Raw genomic sequence first — 13,543 nt, 5'->3', positions numbered from 1 at the left:
GTAACCAAAAGGGTCTGTGCTCCCTAAACACAGGCTCCCCGCTTGCTCACTTTGCAATGAGCCAGTCCCTGGAGATGGATGATGACACACAGGGGGCTGGCCGGGCATATCTGGCAGCCCTTGGAACCCTTTCTCACAGGGCAGCCCTGCCAGGGTGGCACATTGGGGAAGGGAGCGCCCTGGGCCTGCCCCCTTTCTGGGCCCGGGGCCTCAACTAAGGGTCCCCAGAGATGGAGGAGGCTCCTGCCACAGGAGAGCTTCTACTTTACCTCGGCCTAAAACTCTCGCCTCCCCACGCTCCAGTGACTTCCCCCTTGGCCTCTGCTGTGGCTCCTTTAAACACCTCCTCCTCTAAGGAGCCTTCCCTGATTATCTGGCTGAGTGAAACCAATCTGTCTCAGCTTCCTTTTACTCTGCTCGGTGAATGACTCCCTTCTAACCTCAGTGAGGTTAGCACTGGGGCTGTGCCGTTTCACTGCTGTGTCCCCAGTTCTCAGCAGGGTCTGACAAATAGTGAGAGTGTCATCAATTGCTGTTTACCAAGAAGATGAGACTAGGCACAGATTGATGGATAAGGATGATGGTAAGAGCCTATTCTGGGTGCAGGGCCTCTTTGGGGCAGCAGTATTTTCTTGCTCATACCAGGGGGAGCACGTTGACACCAACCAGAGGACATGCTGAAGGTTTGGGTTTTGACTGAGCTAGAATTTTCCTTCTAATTGAGGGTCTGACCTGAAATCGAGTATGAAGCCAGGGGCTGAAGCCTAGGTACTGCCTCCCCAGTGGGGTGTGGAGATCTGAGGATGTCAACCAAAGTCAAAACCAGGCCCCCCACTGAGGAGCTGGAAAGCCAGCAGGGCTAAACACAGGGCTGAGGGTGGGAGACCAGGGCCACTGGCCAAGCAGCAGGGAGCAAGACCCCAGAGGGTAGGGGCAAATGCACAGACAACATTGAATGATCCAGTCCACATGGTTAGAAACTTCTTTTCTTTCCTCCTGAGTCCATCAAAGAGAAGGCTCAACTTGGGGATAACGCGTCCCAAACACCCATCTCTCTGTCTCTTTTCACAAAGAACCTCTGGCAGCCTCACATTCAAGGCCGGCCTCAGACCAAGGCCTGTGAGGTGTACTAACAGCAATAGGTTTCATTGTGTTGATTTTTATAGCGATCTTTCTAACTATAGCAAGTGACTCTGAGTTTCCATTTAGAGTGGTAATCAGTAATCGGAAGAGTCTTTTTCAAATAAATTTACATAAGTGCAAGGGGGACTGCTACCAGGAAAGTAGCAAGTGGATGACAGCACAGGTGGCGGCATTGTGGGCCCCCAAAGGGTGGGGGTGTGTGGCTGAGTGGGGAGGATGCTGGGAAGGCAGCTCTTTGCAGTTGCTGCAGGAGGGACAGGAAGCATCTGGAAAGCTCCTGAGCAAGTACCCCTCCCCCACTGGCAGGTGGGCTTGGAACTGGTTTTGTAGCTCCAGGGCAGAGTTACAGCCAAGGGAACATCCAGAGGGAAGGGCATGCTGGCCCAGCCCACCGGAACTGAGCCTCCTGGCTCCCTGGCCCTGGCCCCAGCCTTGAGACTGACCCCATGCCGCCAGGTCCAGTGGGGTGACCTCCCCCACCAATGGTCTCTTGGAAACCCAGTCCGGGATCATTCTGTCTGCCCTTCCTGGAGCTGTCTCTGTCTCACTGCCTGTTTCCCACCTAGAAACAGAGAGGAGTGAAATGATCTCTAAGGGCCCTTTAAGGATGAGAGGACCAGGGACATATATCCCTACCCCCACCTCTCCCCTCTCCCCTCCAGAGTCAGGCTCAGGGAGGAAGACACAGGCTTGGGGTCATCACACAGGCCTGAGTTTAATTTCCTGCTCTCCACATTGTTAGTTGTGGGACCCTGGGCAAATCACTTCACCTATCAGGGGTCACTTGTAAAACGGGATGAGTATCTGCTGAACAGAGCCAGACAGGCAGTGATGAGGAGAGCCCTGGACACACAGTTGGGCTCCAGAAATGCTGAGGGACCTCTGGGTTTTTGTGCATGGGCAGCCACTGGCAGTGCTGTCTTCCCATCCTGGCTTGGGGTAGGGTGAGAGACCTGCATCCCAGGCACAGAGGCTCCTCAGGTCACCTGATCTCAGCTGATGGGAGGCCTTGCATGGAACAAGCCCCCTCCACTTAGGGCCCAAGTGCCCAGAGTGGGGTTCCTGGGTGTGGGTGAGGCTGGCATAGTGCTCCCACTCGGAGCTCCCTGGGTCCTGGGCTGGGGGGCACGTGGACAGGAAGAGGCCTGGGAAGGGAGAAGACAGGTGAGGCTTATGATCTCATGGACTCCTTCTACCCCATATTATAGGCTTTATTTTTTAAGATGTCATTTATTTGAGAGATAGCAAGAGAGTACAAACAGGGGGAGCAACAGAGAGGGAGAAGCAGACTCCCCACTGAGCAGGGAGCCCGATGTAGGGCTCAATCCCAGGACCCCAGGATCACTCCCTGAGCCAAATGCCGATGCTTCACTGACCGAGCCACCCAGGTGCCCCCATATTTTAGGCTTTTAAAAAACTTCTATGTACTACACACACATCAGGTATATGTGATCTTGAGACACATGCTCCCCCCATCCCACCCTGTTGCACCTCTGGAGTCAATGACTTTCTCCCTCAGTTGGCCTGAATCCATGTTGACTTCCCTCAGAGAGAACCTGTTTTTGAGGTGCCAGGTACAAGGAACACCTGTACTGGAGACCACTATACCATGACCTCTCTGCTTGAAGTACTTTGGGCCACACTGTGTGTGTTCAGATGCCAAGCCTTATAGTTCAAATCCTAGGAGGAAAGTCCCACCCCCTGCCTTGCACCAAATCTGATTTCCTCCATTTCCTGATTGTCCCTTTCTCTGTTTCTGGTTTCTTCCACATTGACCCTTACATTGGGAGCTGCCTCTTTTCTCTCCCAGCTTCTGACTGGAAATCCCTAGGAAACTTCCTGTGATGGGCATTTTTTCCCCTTCTGAGGGCATATTTGGGGCACCTGATAGTTGATGGTGTTTTTCCATTTGATGAAATGACTTACAAAATCAGCAAGGTTTCTTCACCATCAGAAATAGAGTCACAGCCTTTTATATTTCCACCGAACACTTTAATTTTCTCTATGCCCAGAGGTCCAGCATTTCCCATTCAAAGTGTCCTCCTCCCTGAGCAAATTGAGAGATCCCAGGCTTTCTCTGTCGCAAGTGTCAGGCTGTTTCTCGCCTCCAGGGTCAAGCCTGATTGCCACACAGCTGCTGCCACACAGTGTCGCTATTGAACTCATTCTGGTGCAGTTTGGTGACTGCCCAGTCACTGCTACAGCAATCTCCTTGCTGAGCTGGATCCCTGTACAGACCAAACTGGTGCTCCATTGCTAAGATGTCAAGTTACAGGCTCTTTATTTCACTCATAAGCTCAGCCAGATGGTTTAGGTCTTTAGGGACTTCTGGAGTCAAACACATATTGCCCCAAACCAGTCTGTACCATTAGCTCCAGTGTTGAACCTAGGTTATAGGTCCAGGCTCCTGGTGTCCTTTCCTGACAGTGGACTTCAGTCAAGGGCAACCCAACCCATCAGAGAGGTTCCAAGAACATTGCCCCTCAAATGGGGAGGCATTAAACATTCAGTCTCTGTTCTGTCCAGAGGCTCCACTGGGTATCATCTCCCACCTCCCTCCGAGGCTCTGTCTACATAACTCAAGGAGCCCCTTCAAGGGCCAGTGCCTTATAATTGAAAACACACCTGGACAATGAGTTATGGCATCCTAGCCAGAGAATTGTTGGCAACTTCCTTTCCTCAAAATGCCTTGTTTCACAGACTCTTATGACAGGATGCTGTTCTGGCCCAGCATCTTTCTACCCTTTCAAGGGTGACATACCTCCCATCCCAGGGATGAAGCTGGCTTTGAGGAGCAGTGGGTGAGCTTCTGCTTTGCTGAGCCAGGTCCACAGGCTAAGAGGAAGAGCTGGAATAGTTAGGATAATGATGGGGATCTTTGCAGGCAATGTCAAGGAAGGAGGAACAGAGAGGAAAGACAGGACAGCTGGAGAGAGCCATCTGTAGGAAGGGGGTTAAACTTTGTCCATGGCGTGCAGTGTAAACCTTCCCTCCAGCTACCCACAAAAGCATCAGAAAGCTGGAGCTTACTCTCCAGCATTTTGCCAGCTGGGTTTGTGGTTTTGCGGTGAAGTGAGCTTGGTATCAAAGGGACACAGGACACAAGCAGAGGCTTCCAAGTCCCCCAACCCCCCCGGGGAGGGGCACTTCTGTTCAACACAGATGGGGACATGGAGGACCAGGGGAGGGGCTGGGCCAAGGTCACTCAGCAAGTTAGAGCCCCAAGCGGCTCCTCCCACCAAACATGAACCCCCAAACAGCCGGCTGAGCCATGGTGAGCCCCAATCTCCAGCCTGCCTTCCCAAGGGGCTCAGTACAGATATTCCCGCACGGTGAGTTCCTTCAGGGTGAAGCCCCAGGGGCTGGGCTTGCGGAGCTGGCACTCCTGCAGCTTCTCCTGCAGCGACACGAAGTCCTTGCCCAGCCCATAGGCCAGGCGGATCATGGCCTCCAGCAGGGGCGCGTAGTAGCGGTGGCCCTCCCGGGCCTGCAGGCACTGCAGCGCCCTCTCCCCCGCCGCCAAGGCCTCGGCTGGCCGCTCAAGGTCGCGGTGGCACACCAGCATGGCACAGAGGGCCGGGACCACCATCACGGGGCAGTGGGCCGTCAGCTTCTCCTGCAGGGGCACGACGCGCACCAGGATGTCCAGGGCGCGGCCGTACTGGCCCCCGCGCAGGCAGCCGAAGGCCTCCCGGAGCTCGGGCCGCGTCAGGAAGTCGATGAACTCGCGGGAGCGCCGGACACAGCGGATGGCGTAGAGCAGGCTCAGGTACTCCTTGAAGGCCAGCTTGCGCTCGGAGATCATCTCCGCCGTGAAGTTGCCCATCAGGTGCTTCTTGGGGAAGACGATGTCTTCCATCTCTTCCCGGAACGTCTTGAGGAGGTTTTTCTGGAGCATCTCAAAGTCTGAATAGCGCCGTTCCAGCACAGCTTTGTTGCTGTCAAAACTCCCTGTCTGGATGACGACGATTTGGTACATCTGCGGTGCAGAGAGAGAGAGAGAGAGAGAGAGAGAGAGAATTTGACTACATCCTAATAGAAGGTTGTAACTGACAGAGTGAGCCCCGGCAAATAAAACTAATGATGATGATCATTTAAAGCAGATCGGAAAACAGGTTATCGTTACTTGCGATTCTGTTTTAAATTGCCACCAGCTGCTGCTGAGCTATAACTGCAGCTGGTGACAAGAGGCCGCCCGAGAATAACAAACAGGGCAGCATGGAGGCGTCTCGGGGGACCAAGACCACAGGAATAGGTGGTGCCGGGGGCCTGGGGGTGCTCCCGGCTTTCCATCATCAAAACTGGACCTCGGGTTCCTGTACCGGGGAGCTTAGGTTAGATCTGCATTTCCCGAGTGTGCGACACTTGAGGGGTGGTTTTAGGTGGTATGTTGGCGGTGATGTCCCGTGGTAAGAAAATGATTGCTTTTTCAGATCTCTTCCAGTTAGAGAATACTGGTTAAGGGCACAGGCTCTTTGGGTTATAATTCCAGTCCTGCCGCAGTCTAGCTGTGTGGTCTTAGGTACGTTAGCCACTATGGGCCTCGGTTTTTGCATCCATGAAATAGAGATAGTAACAGTACCTCACTCCTCGGGGTGAGGATGCCATTATAGTTAATGCACTGCAACCACAGGGGTGAGGGGGGCTCTGTTCAACACGCAGTCAGCACCCAGTGTCAGCTGTTGTTATTTCAGTCCCAGTTGAGGGAGCAACGCACAGAGAAGGGTTGAGCGTGGCTCCTACTTGGATGTGAATGCCTTGCCCCAGCACAGGTGGAAATTCTGTTTCAACAAAGAGAGTAGCCCCTAAGCCCAGCGCTTGCCACCAGCCGTGGCCTAACCAGCTGGAATCTAATGACAGCACTTAGCTTTCCTCGCATTTACTCTAACGATGACCTTCTCTTTATGCTATGAGATACCGGTTTCCTCTCAAAAGATACTTATTTCATGTTTTTAAAAGGTGATCTGATTTAAAGAAAAATAGGCTAATGATTATTATCTATCATTATGTTAGATAATATGTAATTATTAATAATATCAGTGATTGGTGGTATCAACTATCGTGTTGAAGGGACACATAGATGGCTAGTTCTGGATGACATGGAATTCATCTGGGTTAGTTCCTTCTCAGGATTAGGGACCGTGACTCACACATCTCTGATTGCCAGTACTTCACACAATACCCAGTGCAAAATCTTGCTTTTTGAAGCCTCTGTTAGAACTCTGTGGGTCCAAGGGCGTTGGGCCCATATCACAGTGGGGAAGGCTAAGGCTCCACCGACTCACCCAGAGTTGGGAGGGAGGTGGTGCAAGGCACACCATCCCCGCCTGATCTTACCACAAACTTGGAGACTTTTCTCTCCTCGATGCGGGCGGACGCGACCTCGAAGAGCAGCTTGACGCGCCTCCAGCAGCGCTTCTCCTTTCGCCAATACTCCTGCAGCTCCCCGGTGGTCATGCTGGAGTTGGGGCTGGGGCTGCTGTGGGCGTCTGCAGAGGACAGCACCCTTTAGGCACTTGCACCAGGTCAGTGCATTTTGGGGACAAGGGTCTGGGGAGACGGCTGGGTCTGTCTGGGATGGGGGTGTCCAAATCTGGAAAAGCCATCCTACCCCCTCCCCCACCCCGCCCCCGCCCGCCCGCCCAGACTCCTGCACCCACCTGGCTGCAGCACAACCTGATAGCCCATCCTCTCCCCCCCCGCTGGATTCTCCATTGCGAGATGTGGTACATTTGTGTTGCACCATCCACTTCCAGCCTGCAGATTGGCCCCTGGTGAGACCCACGCTCCCGACACCCAGCACCCGAGGATGGAGGCTTGTTGCTTTCTGTACGCTCTGCTCCCTATGGCACTGACACGGTGTGGCCAGTGTGGCCGCGGGGCTCCTGAGCACACATCAGCGACCAGTGGAGGGAGCTAGTGAGGACGATGGGCTCCAGTCCCACCCCACCCCCCCACCCCACCCCCAACTCCCAACTCCCAGTGGGATCCTCCCTACTCTCCTCACCTTCTCGCCACCCCGTGCTCTTGCTTGCACCTGCTACTCTTTCTGCCTTTAATGCAACCTTCCTATTTGCTGACCTGGAAAACTGTGTTCCTTAGACCTCACTTGGCCATGTGCCGCTCTGATCATCTTGGGAAAGATTAGAATCCTTCCCCAGCGAAATGCACAGATCATTGTGCATTTTATTTTCAGGGAAATGGGGCCCAGGGGCCCTTCTCCACTGTGTCCTTCAAAACACAGCCCTATGTCACTTTAACCCCTCACTTCAGAGTCAGGGCCTCCCACCTTGTCCCTACAACCGGTTTTGTGACATCTCTAATCATTTCTCACAGAGCTGTTTCCCCACCACACCGAAGGGCAGCAGCATTGGATTTGTTTCCGTTTCCCCAGGGCCAAGGACAGAGCAGGACCTACTGAAGGGCTGCATGAATGAGTACATCAATCTGCTCCAGGAGATGACGCTACTGTGGCCACCGTCAGCGCTGGGCCGTGCTGCTTGGCACTCACTGCTCTGAAATGTCCCACTGGCTTCCTTCCATAACTCTCACTCCGAGGGCCTTCTCCAGCCAGAGCAGCCTGTTCTGGAGCTTCCCTTGGAGGATGAAGGATGGGACTGGTGGGTAGTAGTAGTCTGGCCTTCTTGCCTCTTGGATGGGACACCCCGAGATATGTTTCACACGTCTTGCAAAGGACCCCTGTGGGGACTGAGTCCAGTCACCCCACAGCAGTAATCAACACCTTGTCCTGGCCTCCTCCCCTTCTTTTCCTCGATTTACCACTCCCCTGCTATGATGCCTGGGACCATCTCCCAGAAAAATAATTGGCACCGAATTCTCGTGTCGTTAAGAAAGCTGCTCCCTCACCTGTGGCACCTCTGAAAATGCCCACATTTGTATTTCAAACATCTTCAAACCTCTATCTCTGACCAAGCCCCGAGCCTCAAGCCCACCTAAGTGCCCTTCAGGTCCTGGACACGGGAGGTCTTGGCCAGCGGCTGATGCTTCCTGCTTGGCCCCCACAGTGCACTTGGCTATGGGTCCTGTCCGTTCAGGGCTCCCGGGGTGCTCAGGACTTGCCATGCTCCAAGGCTGCCAGGGGGACAAGAGACAACAGTGAGTTCCCAGTCATGTTGGGGTTCCTGGGGGGCCCTGGGGTGCTAGGGTCTGTATCATAGTCCCTACTACCAAGCCCTCCACTGCTACACTTAGCAGTCCACCCAGCTGCCACACACGAGGCCTGGGTCTGCCCCTATACTGGACTGATTAGCCCAAGGCCTTCTCTTCTTGTTACGATGCTTCTATCATCAAGTTTTCTGATTCTTAAATGTGGTGATTTCAAGCAAAGGTAGTGGCTTTAGGGATTACTCGGGAGAAAGCTGCCAGCTTGTCCTGAAGAGCATCCCAACACTCCATTTTATGTTCAGGTGTAGATAAAATCTCAGTGCCCATAGCAAGGGTACCAGGATGTATCCTTCCCATCTCCCTCTCCCTCTCTAAGCACACCCTTACTGACGACTTGTTGCACACACTTCATATTGCACCCAGGTTCTTCATATCCACTTATTTCACACCCACAAAAATCTGTCGTGACTCCTAATCACAGAAGAGGAAACTGAGGTTTAGTTGGCCCCAGGTGACACTGCTGATGAGCGTGTCCCACAAGCAGAGCCGAATGTCTGTGATGTGTCAGCTCGTGCGCTCAGCACTCAACACCCACTCTCTCACTTAACTGACTCTGTGTGCAGAAGGACTGTTATCTCCATCTTATGATAAAGCGACGGAGACTTGGAGCCACCCACGATCCGACGGCTAGGAGTTGGTGGGCAGGACGCAGAGGGAACCGTCCTCGGGGCCAGGGGGAGGGCAGCCAGCAGGAGTGCTGGGGCAGTTTATGCAGGAGCTCTGTCTGTGACCCAGATCCATGAACGGGATGACCTGGTGCTTGCACTTGAGTGTGCCTCAGTTTTCTATTAAGGTGGGTACAAGAACGGAACCTGCCTTCACAGGGCTGGCATGAGGGTTAAGTCGGGGAGACCACGCAAAGTAGCAGCAGCTCAGCGCTCCGCACGTCCCAGGCGTGGTACAGTAGCCCCTGCTATTCATGCCTGACACAGGACAGTACTTTGAGAAATATTGGAAAAGGCAATGACTCCTCATGAGGGTGTGAGTTGGAATAGAATTTAACACGTCTGAGACAAATTGGAAACCGGGATGCTGGGAGCGCCTGGGTGGCTCAGGCGGTTGGTTCACCTGCCATTCAGCTCAGGTCGTGATCCTGAAATCCTGGGATCGAGGCCCACATGGGGTTCCCTGCTTAGTGGGGAGTCTGCTTCTCCCTCTGCCCCTTGCTCCTCTCTCGCTCACTCTCAAATAAAATTTTAAACATACATACACACACAGACACACACACACACAACAGGATGATGGAAATACTAGCTCAGGTGGAGTGAAGAGCTGGGGCACTGCTTTGGGACAGAAATTCAAGATTAGAAGGGTGCATGTGACCTTAACCCTCTTTTTTCACAAGATCTGAGGACACCGCATGGGGCACATGGGGCAGAGCTGGGACTTGAACCCTGGTCGCCTCAGTCTGCTGCATTCCCACCCTTGTCTGAATCCTTCTGCTGACTGTGGCCTAGAGGGGCAGGACTACTGCTGCTGTAAGAGCCCCAGCCCTGTCCCTGGGCTGAGGGCCTCCTGGACAGGCCTGGCCTGGGGAGAGCTGAGGTCATCTGGGAGCTCAGGTGAAAGGAACCCAGGGCCATTCTCTAGGTGGCTCTGTGCAGTTGCCCAGTGCATGTCTCTCCTCCGTCCAACCTTACTTTACACAGATGGGAAACTGAAGCGACCAGTGAAGTAGGGGCATGGCCCCGGGCTGCACACACTTGAGTCTGCTAGAGCCTACACACCTCATTTGCTGCTTCTCCCCTTAAAGAGTCAGGCCTTCCATCCTGACCAGTGGTGAGTCTGTCTGCAAGTTATTTAGTATCTCCAGGCCGCAGGGTCCCTACCTGAGAAGTAAGGCCATAAGCCCAGTCATGGCAACAAGACTATGGATGATGGGGGACGGTTTCTCTATATACTGGTAGGTGCCCAGGAAAGGTGGTGAGCGGTCTACATGCTCTCTTCCCTAATGCGTGCTGGGTGGCCAGGGTTTGTGGAAGCCCAGTGTTTCCTGTGGGCACTCCCATGTACCTGCCTCAGTTAGCTCATCTGTAGAATGGGTGATGGCGAGCCTCAATTGTCCCAGCCCTTCCAGCTCTGCTATCCTGATCAGGCCACACTAGTGCCAGGTCAGTAGCAGGGCACAGTTTACCCAGAGACCCAGTGAGAGCCCAGGAATCATGGTCTTGGCTGGGTGCAACAGCAAAGCTCTAGCAATGCTGAGTATGAACCCAGGGCTTTGGATAAAAATCAAATTCAGCAACCAAAGCCAGTTCCCTTATGTTTTCTCTTCCAGGGTTGGCTGGGAGTCACCATGGGTGGAGGGGGTGGGGGAATGTGTGTGAAAAGAAGAATGTTAAGCATTGGTGCATGCGTGGAGTCTTGGGCATCTCTAGGCCTCAGTCTCCTCATCTCTGAAATGGGAAAAACAGTCTGTCACTCCAAAAGCTCTTTGGGGGCAGCTCGGGTGGCTCAGCAATTTAGCACCACCTTCAGCCCAGGGTGTGATCCTGGAGACAAGGGATCGAGTCCCACATTGGGCTCCCTGCATGGAGCCTGCTTCTCCCTCTGCCTGTGTCTCTGCCCCCCCCCCCCCATGAATAAATAAAATCTTAAAAAAACAAAACAAAAGCTCTTTGGAACAACCAGACATGAGGTTCTAAGGTTACTTCTCTCCCCTCTCCATACCCTGTATAGCAAAGGTTTCTAGATTTTATAAGAAAATCCTATACATGTTGGTGCTCTGAGGCGGGGGTCCCGTGCATGGCCCAGGAGACAGAGCGGCTTCCCAGCCCCCTCTCGGTCCAGCTGTGTACAGACATTCTGCTCCTTCCCTCTCGGGCCCTGAGCACCACTCCTCCCTCCGAGACCTGCCTGCCATGGCCAGGCCGGCTTCTGATAGCAACACTGAGCTGCCTTCAGAGCCCATGCTCCCTTCCTGGAAGGGCTCCACAGGACTTTCCATCAGAGTGAGACAGAAGATCCTGGACACTGTGGGTGGGCACACATTTGGGAATCTCCCAGGCGGGTTGGGGTGCCAGGAGCTTGTAACAAGCAGGTTTCCTGGCTCTTGACATCATAGACTCCCCTCTGGCCAGTCTGGGGATGGGCCCTGGATTCCACATTTTGCACAGGTTCCCCCAGGCTATGCTGACACAGGGGTTCCCTGGCACCACTTTTTGAGAAACGCAGGTGCTGTGATTCATTCCCCATCCTCAAGAGGAGTTGTAGAAATATCCCAAAAGAACTGAGGTGATGGAGGGTCAGGGAGCTGTTTTCTGCTCTATCCCAATGAGCTAAGGAGAGCTCCACACATCAAGGCTGTACGGACCCTTCTCTGTCCTGCCCTGCCCCCAACAGGTACTAGGGAGGGCCACAGGAGGAGGGTGCTCAGGCCTCAAAGGGCCGGGGCCCCACAGAGGTTAGGATCAAACACTGACCTGAGGCCTGTGGTCCTGTGTGGGTCCAGGGATCCGAGAGGAGTATCACATAGCTGCCTTCAGCTCTCCCCTCTCTTCTAGGCTCCAGCAAGGCTGCCGCTTCTAAGTTCCCCGTTTGAAAACAGGAAATAGGCTGTGTGACCTGCTCCTGGTGGCCCCAGCCCATTGGCTGGTGACAGATAGTATACTGAGCCCCACAGACAGGCGGGCCCCACGGGGCAGGGACAGGGCAGGATGGGGCAAGGCAGGGCCAGCCCCGAGGGATCCGGTTCTGAGGGATCCCGTTGGGCTTCACACAGCCTTGCAGCTAGCTTGGCTGTCCCTCAGAGTCCCAGATAATCTCTGGCATTCAAACAGCGTCTCCCACTCCTCTTTAACATTCAATATTCTACCCTATGAGCTAGGCCTGATGGGGGCCCTCATGCCCCATGAACGGATGGGGAGACTGAGCTTTGGAAAACAGAGCTGGTGGGATGCAGAGCCAGCATGTGATGTGGAAGAGAAATGGGGTAAACTCACAATTCCATTTGGTGCCTTTCTCTGGGCAAAGCTGCATTCAACACTCCCAACAGAAAGTACCAGGGAGGGACGCCAGGGTGGCTCAATGGTTGAGTGTCTGCCTTTGGCTCAGATCGTGATCCTGGGGTCCTGGGATCGAGTCCCAAATCAGGTTCCCTGCTGGAAGCTTGCTTCTCCCTCTGCCTGTGTCTCTGCCTCTTTCTTGGTGTTTTTCGTGAATAAATAAATCTTAAAAAAAAAAAAAAGGAAAAGAAAAAGAAAGTACCAGGGAAGTCAGCCCAGAGGTCTGTGATGTGGTTCACAGCCACTAGGTGTGTATGGCGTGAGGGCAGGAGACTGGGACAAAAAAAAAAAAAAAAAAATAGAGCCTTGCCAGCCCCCAAGAAGGCCATCATGTTTTTCTTCTGATCTATGACCCCTTCTTCCCCATTAGAGACAGTCACACTCCTAATTCTGATGGGGGTCACTTCTTTGCTTTCCTTTGTAAATTTATGACCTATGAACAGGACACCTTTCCCACTGAAACAACAGAACTTAATTTTAATGATTTTGGAATGTTAGGTAAATTGAGCCATGCATAGTGTTTGTATGCTTTGGTGTCTTGCTTCCTTCATTCAACATTTCTGTGTATAAGATTCCTCAATTTGTGTGTGTGTGTGTGTAGCTGGAGATTTTCGTTTTCGTTGTTGTGTTGCTACATTATTTGAATACATCATTATTTCTCCTTTTTTGGGGTGTATGTGGGGGTCTGTGAATACACATTCGGGTTGTTTCTAGCTAGAGCCATTGTGATCGAGGCTGCTGGGAACATTCTTACACATTTATCCAAGTGCACATGTTCATGGAAGGTGAAATCCCTAGGTTTTAGAGTGTGATGAGCTGAAGAGCTTTCAAGTGTGCTGGATTATAAAAAATGTTTCTCCCAGTGACCGTGTCTCTTCCTGCTTCCACCCACCGCAGCGCCTGGGTGTTCTAGGCACTCTACGTCCCCACCTACACTTGATGAGGTCAGTATTTTTTTTTTTATTATTGTAGCAATTCCAGTGGGTGTGTAAGTGGTGTCTCATCATGATTTTAAGTTGCATTTCCCTAATAAGAAATGATGTAGAGCATCTTTCCATAGTCTTATTTTCTGTCCTTATATCCTCTGTTCAAGTCCATTGCTTATTTTTTTAAAAAAAGATTTAATTAATTAATTTAGTAGAGGAGGGACAGAGGGAGAGGGAGGGGGAATCTCAAGCAGATTCCACGTTGAGCACAGAGCCTGATGTGGG

The 13,543-nt window shown here is 52.9% G+C and overlaps 1 protein-coding gene across 1 annotated transcript; it reads right to left on the bottom strand.

Annotated features, from left to right (window-relative positions):
• Window positions 1–3,113: 3,113 nt before the first annotated feature.
• SNX20 (sorting nexin 20) lies at window positions 3,114–11,895 on the bottom strand. The gene is made up of 4 exons (XM_077898468.1): window positions 11,751–11,895; window positions 8,097–8,235; window positions 6,481–6,632; window positions 3,114–5,122 (listed from the first exon to the last, which is right to left on the bottom strand). The coding sequence occupies exons 2-4, from the start codon at window positions 8,224–8,226 to the stop codon at window positions 4,454–4,456; spliced, it is 951 nt and encodes a 316-aa protein (XP_077754594.1). The 5' UTR covers window positions 8,227–8,235; window positions 11,751–11,895; the 3' UTR covers window positions 3,114–4,453.
• Window positions 11,896–13,543: the final 1,648 nt, after the last annotated feature.

Source organism: Canis aureus, chromosome 5 (assembly GCF_053574225.1).
Source record: "Canis aureus isolate CA01 chromosome 5, VMU_Caureus_v.1.0, whole genome shotgun sequence".
Taxonomy (NCBI): domain Eukaryota; kingdom Metazoa; phylum Chordata; class Mammalia; order Carnivora; family Canidae; genus Canis; species Canis aureus.
Note: the sequence above shows the minus strand (reverse complement) of the source record. Positions and strands in the feature narration are given on the sequence as shown.